Consider the following 18,351-nt stretch of genomic DNA (forward strand, 5'->3'; position numbering starts at 1 on the left):
CTCGAGTTTTTTTTTTAGTTTTCCAGCATTTGTCACACATTTTATAATAAATTGAGTGTCATTTTATTGTTTTTGTTGATTCCTTTTTGGATCAAGTTTCCATTCACCATGATCTTTAGTGTGTGATTTCATTTCTAAATCTTTTACAAATAGAGGCGATTGTGGTGTTCCATGATTATTTGCCTAATCTGGATTATTTTTCCAACCTTTGGCCGAGCCGTGCAGCCAAGACTACATGACGCAACGATTGTTCACAGCACAGAGACAAACAGGACTCATTTATTGAGTAATTTACAGGAAAAGCTGGATGTCACATCAGCTCTCTTTGAAGCTTTTCTCTGTTTGGGAATTCCTCTGTTGAGCAACTTTTCCCTCATCTATAAAACCCTGAACTCTGAAAACTAAAACACACGAGAAGAACATCTGAGAAGCACAACGTGAAGGTAAGCCTGCAAACCTTCAGAAATATTATCTATGTTGATCATTTGTAAATAAAAAAAGTTGAATCTCATGTCTTTGACTTCACAGATGAATTTGGTTTCTGCTGTCACAGCCTTTTTTGTGCTTTTATCTTCTGTAGTTTGGTAAGTTACTCACGAACCTTTAAAAAACCCTGAAAAAATACAGTTTGAACCTTTGATAGATCCTTTTTACATGGAAGTCTTTAAAGGGCCAAATCCGGTGCCTTTCTGAACGCTTGCCATCTCGATTTGTGCGCTCGCTGTTACTTCTGCGATCTCTTGGCACTTTGCTGGCGGGCATTGCATAGACGTCCCCTCCTTTCTGATTGGTCACTTTAAATGTCATTTGAAAAACGGTCACAGCCAATCAGAGGTCATCACAATAGAAAGTATAATAGAGGAGCTAAAAATAATTGATATTTTTTAACTTAAAACATGTATTTTTTCAGGCCTTTATGTAATCTACTGTTACATAATTGTATGGTTTTAGCATTTATTGATTCTTTCTTAGACATTCTTTTTTTAATCCTATTTTGTTTGATCAACATTTTACCATTGATAATCATTACATATTTTATCCTATTTTTTATTATCATATTACTGTTTTACTCTAATCACGTTATTCTTTTAACTACTATTTAATTATTCTATGATTATTGTTATTGCTTGTATTATCTTTTATTATTTTAACTTCCCAACATGTATTTTTGTCTTATTTGATGTTTTCTAAATCTTTAATTTTTTTTTTTTTACATCCTATATTTTGTCCACTTCTACTTTGAATTGTATTTGATTTGTTTGAAAAGTGCAATATAAATTAAAGTTTGATTGGTTAGCTGCTTGTCATGTTTGAATAAACCAATGTAGTTGATTGCAGCCTATTTGAGTATTTCAAACTCCCAGTTATAAAGACCGTGTCATACAGCTCCAGGTGGTCACACACAGCTTCTACTCCATGGTTGAATGGGTGAACAGACCCGGTGTCCATGTTGACGTGATCGTTTTCGTCAACAAAGGCTCTGATTGCATTCGGCTTCAATGAAAAAAAACAATAATAATAATTTGACATCAATGTCTGAGCGCTAGCAGTGTGACTCTGGAGCGCTGTATGTCTGAAAACAGGTTTATGTTTTAAAATCTACAAAGGTTTGAACTTTGAGAGTGTTTAAACAAGTATAAAGTGTGTGTTGAGGGGTTTTACAGCCTAAAAGGGGACATATCATGCTAAATCCACTTTTTTAGCCCTTGAATGCATTTTGATGTATATTTAGATTGTTTAGAAGCACAGAAAAGTTCAAACTAATCTCTTCAGGTGCTCCGTTGATATCTTTATATTCTGTTTTGGTCATATTTTTCAATCTGTTTCGATTTTTCGATTCTCTATTACGTTTTTTGAACAATAACGTCAGCGGAACTGCCAAATTAGGAGATCGACTCCAGGCCCAACACTTCGAGCAATCCGCCATTTCTATTTCTCGCTTTTATTTTGTAGTCCAAGCTCCAGGATGCAGAAGTTACGAGAGGAGAAATCAAAATGTCTCCCAGCATCAGAACCTTTTCGAAGTGCCTGGTTGAGTTTTATTTTTCACGGAAATGTACCCACATCTGTGGGTAAGGTCATTTTTGTGTGCGTGAAGCACTTCAATGATGACTGCTTCAGCAACCTCCGCCAGTATAAAGAAGGATTTGCCAAAAGACTTTGTCTGATTGAGGGTTCAATTCCTTCTATCTTTGGAGACGATGAACAGAGCACTTCGGTAAGCTGTAAATAACGCTAAAAAGTGTGATGATAAGACGTCCCTGTCATTGTTTTGTTAGCATTAGCAGTTGCACCATCTTCATATGTTAGCGCTGTGTGCTCGTTTTAGATCCTTGATGATATGGCCTACGTGATTTAATTTAAGTCTAAAGTTTTCATCATTTCATTTTGCCATTTTTGTCTCCAAAAAGACTGTATTAAAATGCATTTTGTGACATTAGCTTGGCGCTAGCGTTAGCTCGGTGCTTGTGTTAGCTCACTTGTTAGTGTTCTGCAGGTTCATCATCTTTATTTTCATCTCGGTCCACTGGGTCAGACTCTGGCTGGAACATGTAAGGCTGGATGGACAAGTCTTCTGTTGTTGACATTTTGTAAATAACCTGTTAATAAAAAGTTTATGAGCCGCTACATAGCCGTATCTCTTCTATCAAACTACAAAAATGGCCGAGCAGGGTGGAGTTGAACCTGGAGAGGGGGCGGGGTATGAAGTGTCTCAATTGCATTTAAAGAGACCACACCAAAAGGAGTTGCTCTTAGAAGCACATCAGAAATGGGTAGAAAAGGGGTGGAGCTACAATAATGAGGAATTCAGACCCAAGCATTGCAGTTCCGCTTTATATAGACCACAACTGTATGATTTATATGTAAAAAGGAAGGATTTAAAACCATGATATGTCCCCTTTAAAACATGTATAGTAATTGTAACAAATAAAGCTGACTACTTTTTTTTGGAACGTAAACGAGGGACTACTGCTGTATATCAAAAGGAGATAGGAGGGACTAATCGGACGCAGACCTGACAGAGACGTTGTGATTGGTCTCTGAGCTGTGGGGGAGGAGCTAAAGAGCCTTCAGTTGCCTGATGATCCCGCCCTCTGTGTTTCAGGTGTGAGCAGCGTGTAAACTGCAGATGGGGATCCTACGGAGAGTGGTCTGAATGTGACGGCTGCGCCAGATCGAAGGTGCTACGTTACAATGCTAACACTGCACTGGTTCACTTTCAAAGATGTTGAAGTGCATCAAAGTATTTAACATCTCGATATTATACATTTAAAGTCTGTGATGCTCTCCGTCTAGTTTTGTGCAGCCCTTAAAAGTAAACCCACAAAATGACACCAAAAAACACACAAAATGACAATAAAAGTATGAGGCAAGAACAAAAATACACAAAAATGACTCCAAAAACTTTCACAACGACAACAAAAATACACAAAATTACTATAAAATCACAAAAAACAACAGAAAACACACAAACTTGGTGGAAAATGTACAAAATACCAAAAATATGTACAAAATAATACCAAAAATATATACAAATACTCCCAAATCACACCAAACAACTAAAATGCACCAAATATGAGAAAAATATACACAATGACAAAAACTCTTTGTTCTTTCGTGTATTAATGCTCAGATTAGTCATTTCTAAATGTTGACCTGAATGTTGATAATGTGGCCCTCAGATCAGGCAATCACAGTTTTGTTGACTAATAGAATCATAATCATAAACATTGATTGTGGCATAAAACTCCCTCTACGTTGCTGAGACCATATTCCCAATGACCACCAGAGGGCGGTGTTGCAGTACTCAAAATGTAAAACTGAACTTTTAACCCTTTCTCCTGTTGCACTATTGGTTTCTAATGTCTTCCTCATATTTAAAATTTTGTCCTCTCCAGGTACGAACTCGTCACATCGCTGTTTACGCCCAGTTTGGTGGAACGCCATGTGCAGGAAGTGCGGCACAAACGGTATCGTGTATCCCGGATAAAACATGTCCCCTGGAAATGGGCTGTGGAGACAGATTCCGCTGCGCTTCTGGTAAATCTCAACCTGTATGATAATTAATTACAATTATGGTGTAATTATAATTGAAAAAACTGTTGCTGTTGTAATAGTAATTAAATTGTAAATGACTTCATAAAATTTACTTTGTAATTGGCATGGAAATTCGATAAAAATTGTCAATTATTATTTGAGAACCATGTATAACTATGTTACAGTTCTATGGCTTACGCATACGTAGCTAACAATGAATAAAATATGTTTCATATCAAGTTTAACTGTCACTTTTTTGGAGGATGGTTTTACAATTTCAAAAAAATTGAAATCGAAGGCTATACTGACAGAAAATAGGCTGAGTCGCCCACACCAAAAACACCAATACCAATATTTATTTTCATTGATTAGGAATCCCAACGAGGCAACCAAGAGATGACAAACAAATTAGATGATAGACAATATTTTTTTACTGTATTCTACAGCTGATTTAAGATGTATCAAAACTGACCCGTTATCATAGGAGATGCTAACAGAAAGCTAACACAAGAGGAAGGATTCATTTTAGGAGCTTATTTATTTCAGGCTCCGAAATTGTGATTAATTGTAATTGTAACTTTGGTCATTTAGAACATAATTGTAAATGACTTTCAGGGGGAAAATTCCAATTGTAATTTGAATTGTATTTGAAACTTTAGTAATTGAGAAGGTAATTGTAATTAACTTTCAGGGGAAAACTAACAATTGTCATTTTAATTGTAATTGGAAAAAAATGCCAGTCACTGTAATCATAATTGAGTTGTAATTGGACATGGTTAATTCAGGATTTAATTGAAATTAAAAATTGTAATTGACCACAACCGTGATTTGAGTCTATTGTGTTATTCTCTAACAATGCTGAGTCATGACTTTTTGTTGAAACACTGATCAATCCATCAATCTTTATTTATGATGATGCAGGTTTGTGTATCAGCCAATCTTTGGTGTGTAACGGGGACCAGGACTGTGAAGACGGCCTGGATGAGCGACGGTGTGACCAAAGCAACGGGTCGGACTCGTGTGACCTGGACAAAACCCTGCCTAACTCTGAGTTGACGGGCAGAGGGTGAGAGGGCTTGCTAACATTAGCAGAGAGCATTTGTTAAAGACCGTGTACAGCAAATTTTGACATTTTCTTCTTAACACATTAAATAGGTCATAAATGTATTCCTTAAAACATGTACAAAGCCATTCAACCATTTAGAATATAATTGCAGAGCTTGGCTTCACAAACTGTGTTTCAAATGTCGGTGTTCTGGATTTAAATGCTTGTTGTAACAAAATTTTGAGACCTAATTTTATATACTCAGGGATTTCATCTTTTAAATTTGGTTCAGTGGTCAGTGACACACGTTTCTGTGGTGTAACAAACTCATAACACAATTTTTTTTCTGCTTTACACAGACTTTAAGTAATCTTACAGTGCTTCTCAAAGTGAGTGGTGCAAATGTCAAATGTTAAATATAAATGTTAAATCTAAATCTGAATGTTAAATATAAATGTCACATGTGAAACTAAATATTTGGCTAATATTCAAATTCACAAGAAGTACCAAAACAAATTAGATTTAACATTTACATTTAAAATGTAGATTTATTAATTTACATTTCGATTTAACATTTAAGATTTATATTTAACATTTAGCATTTAAATCTAGATTTAGCATTTATCTTTAAATGTAACATTTAGATTTAATATTTAACATTTAGATTTAACATTTAAATTTAGATTTATCTTTAAATGTAACATTTAAATTCAATATTTAACATTTAGATTTAACATTAACAATGTATTTTTACAAGAAAAAAAAAATCACAAATTTCACAAATATTGCTTGAATCTGGTCAAAAGTAACATGTTTATTTTAGTATACGCAATCGGCGCCCCACGGACAATAAAGATCATTAACACTGAACAAAACGCCTACACACAAATAAGTAGTAACAGAAATTAAAATTTTTGTACAAACGTTTAATAGCTGACTTTAATAATTAATTTATTTTTTGTTTTCTTAAGCTTTTTGGCACGGATTGCAAATAATGTTTCATTATTTCCTGTATTTTTTACTACTGCACTTTTACATTCATTTTTCATGCAGGTGATTAGTTTAATTTAGTTTCTGAGTTTTGATTAACAATGTAAATGATGTTTCCTGTTAGTTCAATACATTTGAAAATGTGTTATTTGTCAGGATTATTTAGGGGTGATAAGCGCAGGTGGGGCTTGAAGGTTCACCTTCGTTCAAAGTGGGGGGACACCCAAAAAATTTTGAGAACCACTGGTTTATAATAAAAGATGTTGACGGTGTCTGCAGGTACAACGTTCTAACTGGGGAACTCAGAGCAGGTGTTATCAACACCCGGAGCTTCGGAGGGCAGTGCAGGAAGGTGTTTAGCGGAGACCATCAGGTTCTCTACAGGCTGCCACAGAACATCCTCAGATACAACTTTGAGGTGAGTCCTTTGGTGACACCTTGTAATCACTACACCAGTAAAATGTTCACATAAAACATGACGACAATCAATGGCCAACCAAGCAATGTGGATTAGTGGCCACGGTTACATGATGTTTTTTATTCAGAATTAAAGCTGCAGTATGTAGAAACCTCTCTCCGCTCCATTTCAAAACTGAAACTTAACCTCCCTAACCAGTATCTTTTGTGAACGCTCTTTGCAACTTTTTTCTCAATAGAGACTAAGGACAAATGTATGGACTTTATATAGTATTATGTGAGTATTTTCTGGTGTTTTAGAGACTCTGACATGAATGCACATATCACTCTGTAGTTACTGAGGGCAGAGTGACAACCATCACTCCGCATCCAGACTGTAAAATGAATTCATCTTAGATATGCTTTTCTTCTGTTTACACACAAGGATCCGCAAGGACGTAAAGGGGCTTGTTCCTCCCTAATGTTTGTGACTTTATTCTGTTGCTTCTCCACCTCGGTCTGCCTTTTTCCACTTGATTTTCCGTGTAACTGTTGTGTCTAACGCCGCAATGGAGACTTCTGCTGGACTGTCTGCCATCACAGATGGTATGTGAACGCGCCTGACATCAGTCGAGCAGCCAATAGTGACGCCAAAAACAGCCCATGGAGCACATGTTTGTAGAAAGATCTCTGATTGGCTGACATCAAGCGTCACGCTCCTGGATTTCTAATCTTCATTTACAGAGCCAGGAGAAGGAGAAGAGATTCACTGTCTACTCCGAACACTTTGGATTACAATATGCTGAAAAATGATTATGAATTTTTGACGAAATGATGCCCAAAAAAAAGTACATACTGCAGCTTTAAGTATTCCAAATTAAATTATTTGGAATTAAAGTATTCTGGTTCATGTTAACATGGAAACAGTAATTCCGAATTGAGGTTTACATTGAAAACAGGTTTATTTGGCTTTGTTCAATTCCGCTTTAGGTCTGCGGGCTGGATAAGGAGCTGATTGGACAGGGGGCGAACATGACCTTTTCTTTTTGGCTACATCATAAAAGACCACATGAGAACTGTTTTCACTTTTATTTTGATTTTGACTGTTTCACTTTGGTCAGCTGAGGAGGAGAAAGAAGATAGAGTACAACCATATGTTTGGCCAATCAAAGCCAGCGGTTAGTGCAGCGGCTGCTCTACCTCTATCTACAGGACACTGAGTGGAAGGAGAACTTTATGACGATCCACATGTCATTAGTGAAGCTTTGTTTCCTGATGTCCGTGTGTATGTAATAAGTCTGTGTGAATGTCCACATGTTTATGCTTCCGTCCATCCATTATTTTCATTCCATCCACATCTTTTAAGGCTCTTATTAAATAAATAGTCTTGGCTCGAGTACAACGCTTGCTTCGGGCGGCCATCTTGGATTCTGTCATCACAAGTCACAATCGCGTCAGAACGAGCTTGCACAGAACGACCGGAATTAATTTAAAGCAGAATTAAACATTTACAAGATGGAGGAGTCATTCCACTTGGAATTAAAATCAGTCCAAATCCACTTGGAACGGCCATTTTCTTTCAGAATTAGGAGTTTACAAGGTCAGTTTAAAGAAGCATAGGACGGCCTCAGTGGTAACTGTAGGATTAAAGCTACGTTCTTTAACGTTTGTGGTTCTGCAGGTTCACGTCAACAACGAGGAGAGCGACGAGTCCTACGACAGCTCCTGGACTTATATGCAGCACATCCAGACCAACGCCCTGGTGGGACACGACCGTCGCACCTTTCACAAAGAGCTGTCAGACAATAAGGTAATGATGATACTACATGAAAGCATAAATCAGAGTACAAATACCTCCTTACTGTCCTTCAGTTACTTTGTCTGGTATTTGTACGTAGGTTATTCCAACCAAGAGATGATAAATAAATGGGATGATATGTTTTAGTGTATTTTACAGCAAATTTAAGACATGAATCAAAACCTACCTGTTATCATAAGAGATTTATTAATTATAATGGACTTTCAGGGGGAAATATTAATTGTAATTAGGGTCCGAAGTCCCAGAATGGACAAAGATACCTATTGAAATTGCTTAAATTAGGCCCGAGCGCCACGAGCTAGTGAAGGGCCTCTTGCTCTTGTAGTGGCAGGGAAGGGGCGGAGCCTATGTGAACGACCAAGGACCCTTGTCATATCGTAGGCATGCCCCTGCGCTTTCCGAAAATGTATAGTTCATGGCACTCAAAAAGGGGGAAACATTGTTATTGGGCTTTACAAAGGAAGGGGCGGAGTCTATGCAAACCCCACGAGCCCGACAGAGACCAGGGACCCTTGTCATGTGGTAGACATGCCCCCGCGCTATCCGAAAATGTATAGTTCATGGTACTCAAAAAGGGGAAAATATTGTTATTGGGTTGGATTATTATTCTTTCTTCTTTCTTTCTTTCTTCTTTCTTTCTTTCTTTCTTCCTTTCTTTGCTTTCTTTCTTTCTTTCTTTCTTTCTTCTTTCTTTCTTTCTTTCTCGGTGTCGGAACCAACTCACTTACTTTTCACCCACTGAACCAATATGTAGAGTCTCAATGATACAAACAAAATGAGATTGCGCGCTTCTCTAATTTCTGGCTATTTCCGGTTTTAAAAATGCAAAAATCTGACGCGCCAACGCCCCCAAGTACGTCAAAAATGCATTACGAGATAGGATATGCCAAAAAAATGAATTAATCGTAGAATCATGAAAATTGACACAGAAGTAGACCATGACAAGACAAGTAAAAAATATGATTGAGACCACGCCAAAAGAATACACTGGAAGTTCCAGAATCTTGGATTGAAATTGAAAAATTGCTATTTTAAAGCATTTCTCCTCGGGAGTTTCAATGACGGGGTTCAAAATCGCTGGAGATAATCTAGAGATGTGGGGCACCGAATGCTATGCATAGATTTTTAACTTTTACAGTATTTGCAGGGCGAAGCCATGAATTTTGGCCAAAAATGACAAAATATAAATTTTTTGGAAAAGGCTCCCATTTGCACATACAAACTCAGATTTGCGTCAAATGTGAATCAGTTGTTAAACTCCCAGCCCAAAACCATCTCAATGTAGAAAAACGGACATTGGCGTGTTAGCGCCCCCTACAGAGGGAATATTTTAATATGGGACAAATGTGCACCACCTCCCGACTTGTGTGAGCACCCGTCCGACGCTGCTTGCAGCTTTAATTTTAATTGTAATTGGAAAAAATTCTGGTCACCATAATCATAATTGAGTTGTAATTGAACATAAATAATAGAAGACGTGCCAGTGTTGCCAGGTTAGGCTGGAAGAAGTAAATGAGTAGGAAACAAATGAACAAACAAGACAGACAGAATTATACATGCTCTAAAACTGTAAAAAAAAAAACTGACTATGAAAAATACTGTATTGTTCTCTACCACTGCTCAGAGCTACAGACTTCTGGTCCTGAAGAACCGAGTGGAGCTGGCTCAGTTTCAAAACTCCGCCCCCGAGCATCTGGCCCTGGCTGAAGGTTTCTGGAAGGAGTTGCTTTTGTTGCCTTTGACGTACGATTACTCTGCGTACCGGCAGCTGCTACAGACATACGGCACGCACTACCTCTCCGAGGGCTCGCTGGGTGGAGAATACCAAGCCTTACTGCAGTTCGATCGGCAGGCGTTCACATCCAGCTGTAAGTTGTACTGCAGTGCTAAATAAACAATTACTCAGCAAAAGCACTAAACAATGATTCAGCAACAATACTAAACAATGACTATGCAACAATTCCAAAAACCTGAAAAATGACTTAACAATACACAAACAAGGACTCGTCAAAGAGAGCCAAACCATGACTATGCAATGTTTAAATGACTCAGCAACAAAACCCAAACATGATTCTGTAGCAATACTCAAACCATGACTCGGCAATAATACATAAATAAGGACTCGGCAACATTACACGAACAAATACTCAGCAAAGATAGCCAAATCATGACTATGCAATAATGTTTAAAAAAATGACTCATAAACAAAATCCAAACATGACTCGAAAACAATACTTAATGACTCGGCAGTAGGGTTGTCACGATACTAGAAAACTATACTAGCAAACTCGATACTCAATACCATTTTCGATACCACGGTAGGGCTGGGCGATATCTCAACGTTTTCAAGCTATATTACGACGTACGATATATCTCTCAATATTTTGCCCTTGCCTTGAGATGATGCTTTGATGCATACAATCAAATCAGAATAACAATACTCAATATGTATTGATGTTTTTTTTATGGGTTTTCCCCTAACTGTTACAGCATAGCTTACCAGGGAGTTTCTTTTTTCAGAGGCAAAAACTTAAAATAAGGTAAGTCAGTTAAAGCCACAGGGACCTTTAAAAACAGAGGTGTAGAGAACAACATCAAAATGTAAAAAACAAATCATGTGCATTTGTGCACATCTTAAAGACAACTTCAGCTGACCAAAGTGCTGTATAATTAAGTATTTTAATAAACTATCAATTATCTATTTATTATTACTGACAATTGTGCATTTATCAGATACAGAATATGTAAACAGTTGCCACTATTCACACACGCGCTCGCACACAGACACACACACAGGCGCTGTAATGATCGCCTTCGAGGACTGTCCCTTTAAAGGCCCATGGTAATGTAATGTTAAAGTTGAGTCAGACCTGCCTTCTTCCTGATACGTACGGAGCACATGGACAGAGTTTAATGTTACTTTTTTGTTACTGTTACTGAAACGACAAAAGCATTGTTTGAGCTTCCTCTGCATACGTCACTAGTGTGACGGTAACTAGTTGTTTTGAATCCTGTTTATAACGTTATCAACCCGCAGACACCTCCGGATCTCTACAGCACACACACTCACTCCCTCCTCGCACACAGTGACACTCTGAAGCCAAACCATTTCCAAATTATTTAACCAATATTTTTTTTACCAACCAACTGATCTGTTGCGCAGGCCCCCCAGCAGCAGCACTAGCCATGCTGCAGCTGTGCCAACATCAGCTAGTGTTATGATAGGATAGTTTGTTCAGCTGCAGCTGAGGGGAGGGGCTGCATCTGTGTCTGTGACTGCAGCAGCGAATAAAGTTGTGTCAATTGAAACAGGCGAGGGGTAAAAAAAAGGTAAAAAAACACGAGATGAACACGGTGCTTACCATTGATACTTTAGCAAGTGGGTATTGTATCCGGTACCTTTTGGTATTGATACTTTATTCTATATCAAGTTTTTTTACAACACTACTCGGCAGTAACACCTAATTAATGACGCCAAACCATGACTCGGCAACAAAACCTGAACAATGACTCAGCAAAGATTACCAACATGACTATGCAATAATGTTTATATAATGACTTGTCAACAAAACCCAACCATGATTCCGTAACCATACTTAAACCATGACTCGGCAATACTACATAATGACTCAGCAACAATGCACGAACAATGACATGGCAATAAAACCAGAACAATAAGTCAGGAAAGATACTCAAACAAAGACTAAGCAACAATGGTATGATAATGACTCGGCAACAAAACCCAAACATGATTCGGCAACAATACTGATGTGGCCATCCCAGCCTGTCATTATAGCCACAGCTGTCCTGGGGCAGACTGACGGAAGCGCTATATAAAATCCAATGAATTGTTATTATCATTATTACTTCATGACTTGGCAGTAATACCTAAATTATGCATCGGCAACAAAACACAAACAATGACTGCAAAAATACCCAAACCATGAAACAGCAACAATGCCTAAATAATGACCCCAAACAAAGACTAAACTATACCCCAACCATGGCTCTGCAACAATACTTAAACCGTGACGAGAATCCTTCTGTGTCTTGGTTATTACTCAAACAATAAATGCAATAAAACTAGAATCATGACTTTTCAGTTCAATTGAACTTTATTTATATAGCACAATTTACAACAAATTAATCTCAAAGCGCATAACAAAAAATAGAGTCCATAGTAAGAAAGAAAGAACCCAACAACATCCACATGAACAAGCATTTAGCGACAGTGGGAAGAAAAAACTCCCCATTTTTATAGGAAGAAATCTCCAGCGCTACCAGGTTCAGAGGTGGCAGCAGTCCGCTTCGACTTTGCAACAATAGTATATGGAACAAAGTGTACATATGCATATACACAGCTACAAACATGAATTGTGAAGAGACTCAGGGGACTTAAAGTATTCCTGAAACAATTGTTGAACATTTATAGCCTTCATTTCAATGATTTGAGCTGTTGTTTGTGTTTACCGTTCTTATGAAGCTACGACTGATATAGAGTACCAGAGGTGTTGGAGAAAAGTGAAGCGACGCTTGTTCAGAAAGAAGATCACAATCACATGTGAAAAACTGACAAGTTCCCTATCGTCAAACGACAGTGAGTGAAAGCTCAACTCTGACAGCTAAGGAACGTCGACAGGCCGTAAACCATTCCCTGTCTGTGTTTCTTAACAGAGGGCGGTGAGAACAAGTTTCACATTAAAACCAACACAGTTGGAGGAGATCCATCCTTAACAGCTGCTCTCAGTGTTTTGGATTTAGAAAACCCAGAAACAAACGGGGAAAACTACGATAACTGGGCCTCATCCGTCAAAGACTACCCAGACGTCATCGCGCAGAAGGTAGAGCTGTCCAAACTCACTGTGCTAGCTTCTTTATTTCACTTTTTCCATAGCTTTTTTTCGGGAATGTTCTGATCTGATGTTCTAGCTTCGGCCTCTGTACGAACTGGTGAAAGAGGTGCAGTGTTCAGGTTTGAAGAAGCTGAACCTGAAACGAGCCACTGAGGACTACTTATCCGAGGAGCATCCGTGCCACTGCCGACCTTGCCGGAACAACGGGCAGCCTCTGCTGACGGGCTCGGTGTGCCGCTGCGTGTGCCGCCCGGGAACCTCCGGCAGCGCTTGTGAGCGAGGAGCTGTCATCGGAGAGCAACCAGGTAGAGGAGAATTAATTAGAGGTGAAGACATGAGTCAGTTAGAGTAAAAAGTAGACATCCTTGCCTTTCCCAACAGGAGGTCCAACTCCAATACTGGCCACATTCTTTAGCTTATTTATTTTACGTTTGACAAGTTGATTTAGTTAAATGTGTTGTATTAAATATTATTCATTAATATTGTTAAAAAGTCCTTAAGAAACAGCAAAACAGTGTCCAAGCACTCGTAAATAGTGCAGGTAATCAGGGAGACGGGCCGCACCTGTTTGGGAACAGAGGAAAATGTATCATTCTCTCTGCACGGACACACAGTCAAAACAAGGGGTGCAATAAACAAGAAGGGACTATGATCTGTGTATGAAAAGTGTTTTACAAACAAAAAAGGATCGATTGAAATAAATGATTGACGTTCTCTCATTCAGGGGTGATCCACGGCAGCTGGAGTTGCTGGTCGGCTTGGGCGTCTTGCTCTGGAGGTCAGAGGTCGAGGACTCGAAGCTGCAATAACCCCTCCCCCAGCAGAGGGGGGCAGCACTGCGTTGGACCGGAGTTGGAGCAGACGCAGTGCGAGGACTCAGAAATTCAGCACTTACAGTAAGGTTTGACACGAGGCACATCATTTCAAACATTATCCCAATCATTTCTAACTAATGTTCTTTTTATCTTATGTGCTCACAGAATGATGGAGCCTCAATGCTTCGGTCTTTCTGTATCATCTCCTAAAACCTGTGGTTTGCCTCCGAGTCTTCGAAACGGTTTTATTCTGGTGATACTTCAACATGTTTTTATTATTAAAAAACCAAATAAACACTTTACCCAGTCAGAAAACCCAGAGTAACTTAAAACCGTTTTCCACTTTGACACTTCTTTAACAGGATCCCAAAGATCTGTACCTGGTGGGAAGCAGAGTGCAGTACTCCTGCATAGATGGCTTTTACCTCAGTGGGAATGCTTTGGCTACATGTACTGAAAACCAAACCTGGAGCAGAGGAGCAATGGATTGCAAATGTATGTCCTCACAAACGAGTGTTGACGTCACTTACAGCTTGCGAAAGGTTGTAAAACTGAGTTATTTGGGTAATGCAATAACCACTAGCTAACGATATTCTGCAAACTTGCAGCCTTTCATGCTAAATTGTGCAACATTAAAACCATTTAATGGTACCTGTAGAAAACCGTGATATAAAAACATCAGTTATGCTATTTCCATTTAAAGGAAGTGAATTCGACAATTTCCGTCTATTTTTCACAATCACGGGAAAGCTCGGCCCTTCGAGTGCAGAATAAGAAGTTACATACCATCTTCAGATATATCAAAGGTAGCTCCAAAACACATCCTGGTGTTGTTTGTTGTAATAACTAAATATGTTCAAGAAAATGAAGGGAAAAGCACTAAAAGAGTAAAATCAAAGAAAAAAGTTTGTAGCTGTTGCTAAACACCAGAATCAAAGGTACTACATGTCTGCTCCTTCGGTTGTATTTCAAGGAATACATCTGTTCAGAAAAATATTTTAAGGTTATTTTTGAATGAATGTGAATAACTATAACTATAACATTCTCTGTTCCAGTCCAATCGTGTACAGCTCCGACATTAAAAGGCGGAGTTACAGCCACACCCATCAAAGCAGCCTATCAGATTGGAGACAAAGTGTTCCTGTCCTGCCCTCAGGGGTTGTTGCTTAGTGGTGACGTGACAGAGGTGACATGTAGTTCCAGTCTCCAGTGGTCTCCGTCCCCTGCTGGGGCTCAGTGTACCGCAGGTAAGCTTCTGACGGTGCAATGAACAAAGAAAGAAGTTTTGTAAGTCAGTTTTTAACCAACGGACACATTTCGACAGCTGGAACTTTCCCCAGAACATCTGTGTTTCAACCAGTGGAACTAAGGCTATAAATGTAATTTATCAGGTCTGATTGCCGGAAGCATATTTAAAAATCATCAACACCCTGATAAGATAAAATGTAGGACTTTATTACTTTGTCAATACTGACCATGTTTATCTCTAGAGCTCTCTATTGTGTCCTGAGATATATTTTGTCTGTCTCGATATCTGTCTTTAGCTATCTCTTATGTATCCTGCTCTATGTTCCTCTGTGTATCTATCTTTAGATCTGTATCTCAATCTACTGTATCAATCTCACTTTCTCTCTCTCGGTATTGTATTCTATCTATCTTTCTAGATATATCCATCTCTAGATTTTTCTATTAATAAAATCTTTTGATGTCACCATGTATCACTGTTTTGAGATACTGATGTCTCTAGATCACAATGTCTTTTGATATGGATGTCTCCAGATAGCATTGTCTTTTACTATCGATATTTTTAGATATTTATGGCTTTAGATAGCAATGTCTCTAAATATCAATGTCTTTTAATATCGATTACTCTAAATATTGATCTCTCTAGATTCCAATGTCTCTAGATGTCAATGTCTCAAGATTTAAAATTTTGTTTGATATCGATGTCTTCTGATATCAATTTCTGTAGATATCGATGTCTCCAGATATTGGTGTCTCTTGGTATCTTTTAATATCAATGACTCTCGATATTGGTGTCTCTTGGTATCAATTTCTCGAGATATTGATCTTTTAAAATCGATGACTCTAGATATTGATGTCTCCAGATATTGATGTATTTTGATATCAATGTCATTTGATATGATGTCTTTTGATATTGATTTCTCTAGGAATTAATGTCTCTAGACATTGATTTGAATATTGATGTCTCTAGTTATCAATGTCTTTTGATATTGTTTTCCCTAGATATTGATGTATCTCGATAATAATGTCTCCAGATATCGGCGTCTCCAGATATTGTTTTATCTTGATATTGATATATCTAGTGTTTGATGTCTTTTGATGTGGCTGTCTCTATATATTGACAACTACAACTCTAGTTATCGATGTCTTTTCATATCGTTTTCGTAAGATATTGATGTCCCTCAATATTGATGTCTCTTGATAGTGAAGTCTTTTGTTTTTTATTTTTCTAGATATGATGCCACTAGATATCTATACCAAACCTCTCATAATGATCTACCTGTGTGTTTCTCATAACCTAGCACCCACGACAACACCACTCCCTCCTGGACTGAGATGTAAACCGTGGGAGTCAGTTGTAAAAGCTGCTTGTGTGTGTAAAATGCCATTCCAGTGCACGTAAGTTGAGGTGTAATCAGATTTGTTAACTATGGAAATGGTCCAGATCCGTAACTGGCCCTACCTTGTTGCTTTTCCAGGACATCTCTGCAGCTTTGTGCCAGGATTGGTTCAGGGAGAGCCAGATTGATGGGAACTTGTCAACTGGGGGCGCTGCAGTGCATGGGGCGGCGCTTCACGCTGGTCAACAAAAACGAGTGTAGCTGGCCAGAGGAAGCGTCGTGTGCGGACTGCAAACAGGGGATGAGCTGCGATGGTGAGTCACTTAACATGTTAATGATTTTAAACTGGGAGTGTTTGAGAATCACTTTACTTTGTTTCATGGTCAAAAGGAAACTGCCCGAAGGAGTCGCACGCACTGTGTGTCAGCGTGGGTGTTGATAGTGTTTCCATGACGATGACTGAATGTGAGGTTGGAGCCAGACGATGCGCTGGAGAGACGATTAATGTGATCAGTATCGACGCCTGTTCACAGTAAAAGGAAGGAGAAGATTGTTCCACTCACTAATCAGTTAAAGCGTCACCAACCAATACTGATCACTTTTGCAATAATTATTGACCAGAAGAAAGTTTCATTGTTATATTTTAAAGATGTTTAGCACTTTTTATTTAATTTGTTGTACTTAACCAAGGGTTCTCAACCTTTGGGTTAGGACCCCTTTTGAGGTCGCCAGATGCCTTCAAGAAACTAAGAATTTTTTTTTAACAATTTGAGCAAATCTTCACCAAACTTGCTATATTTTAACCTATTTTCATCACTATTTCTTGCCATATTTTTGCTCCTTTCATTGCATTTTTGCTACATTACTCTCTTTTCTTCAACCTCTCAATCAAATTTTCATCGCACATTTTGCACATCAAGCTTATTTTTTTTCCAATTTAACCACATTCAGAATTGGTCATGCCCAATATTTGCTAGTTTAAACTAATAGTTCCTACCTTTTTTAAATCACCCCCCCCCCATTTCTGTCAACTTTTTCTACCCATTTTTGGCCACTCTAATATGCAACTTTTAACAAGTTTCTGTTTTTTTAAAAAAAATCCCATTTCACCACCTTTTCCACCACTTTTACCTCTTTTCACCATATTTCATGTTTTCTTTTTCTTCCTAATTTAAACACATTCACCATTTGTCATGGCCATAATTTTCCAGTTGAAAGTAATTGTACCAATCATTAAATTTTGAATTCTTTTTTTTTTTTCTGTCAGTTATCACTCTAATTCCACTCTAATTTGCAATTTTTCACCAATTTTAGTGTTTTTTTTCCAATAATATGGCCCAAATAATAATAAACTTCCTGGATAACACTGGATATTATTCAGATAAATAAATAAATTTGGTTATCACAGATTCATAGAACAAACAACTCTTATAGATGGCCCTGTCTCATGACTGTTCTTCAATGTTCATGTCTGTGTTCAACCACCTTCAGCTACAGTGGGGTCCCTGGTCTCTGGGACCTTTATTTTGGGGGTCACAGGCTGAAATGTTTGAGAACAACTGGATTAAACAAATACCAAGGTTGCACTCCCTGAAAGCGTTTTTTAGCTTCTAATTGAATGTTGGCTGCAATTTATGAGCAAATTATTCTCATTGAATTCTCGTCATCTTGTAATTTTTTTTTAATTTTGAAAAATGTTTTTAATTTGGAAAGATTGTTGTTACCTAAACATCAGTGGTTATAATATCAATAATACTGTTAGATGTTATTTTTCATATTTCTGTGTAAAACTGTACAATATATAAAATAC

General features: G+C 38.0%; 1 protein-coding gene across 1 annotated transcript; it reads left to right on the forward strand.

Annotated features, from left to right (window-relative positions):
- The first annotated feature begins 310 nt into the window (after positions 1-310).
- Positions 311-17,891, forward strand: LOC114473369 (complement component C7-like). Its single transcript, XM_028462939.1, has 18 exons — positions 311-443; positions 529-584; positions 3,107-3,182; positions 3,900-4,041; positions 4,960-5,104; positions 6,353-6,491; positions 8,151-8,279; positions 9,913-10,156; positions 12,772-12,885; positions 12,963-13,129; positions 13,218-13,446; positions 13,866-14,037; positions 14,122-14,209; positions 14,319-14,451; positions 15,012-15,203; positions 16,503-16,599; positions 16,680-16,855; positions 16,932-17,891. Exons 2-18 carry the CDS (start codon positions 529-531, stop codon positions 17,075-17,077), a joined length of 2,445 nt encoding a protein of 814 aa, XP_028318740.1. The 5' UTR covers positions 311-443; the 3' UTR covers positions 17,078-17,891.
- Positions 17,892-18,351: the final 460 nt, after the last annotated feature.

The sequence above is a fragment of the Gouania willdenowi genome, chromosome 12 (genome assembly GCF_900634775.1).
Source record: "Gouania willdenowi chromosome 12, fGouWil2.1, whole genome shotgun sequence".
Classification (NCBI taxonomy): Eukaryota; Metazoa; Chordata; class Actinopteri; order Blenniiformes; family Gobiesocidae; genus Gouania; species Gouania willdenowi.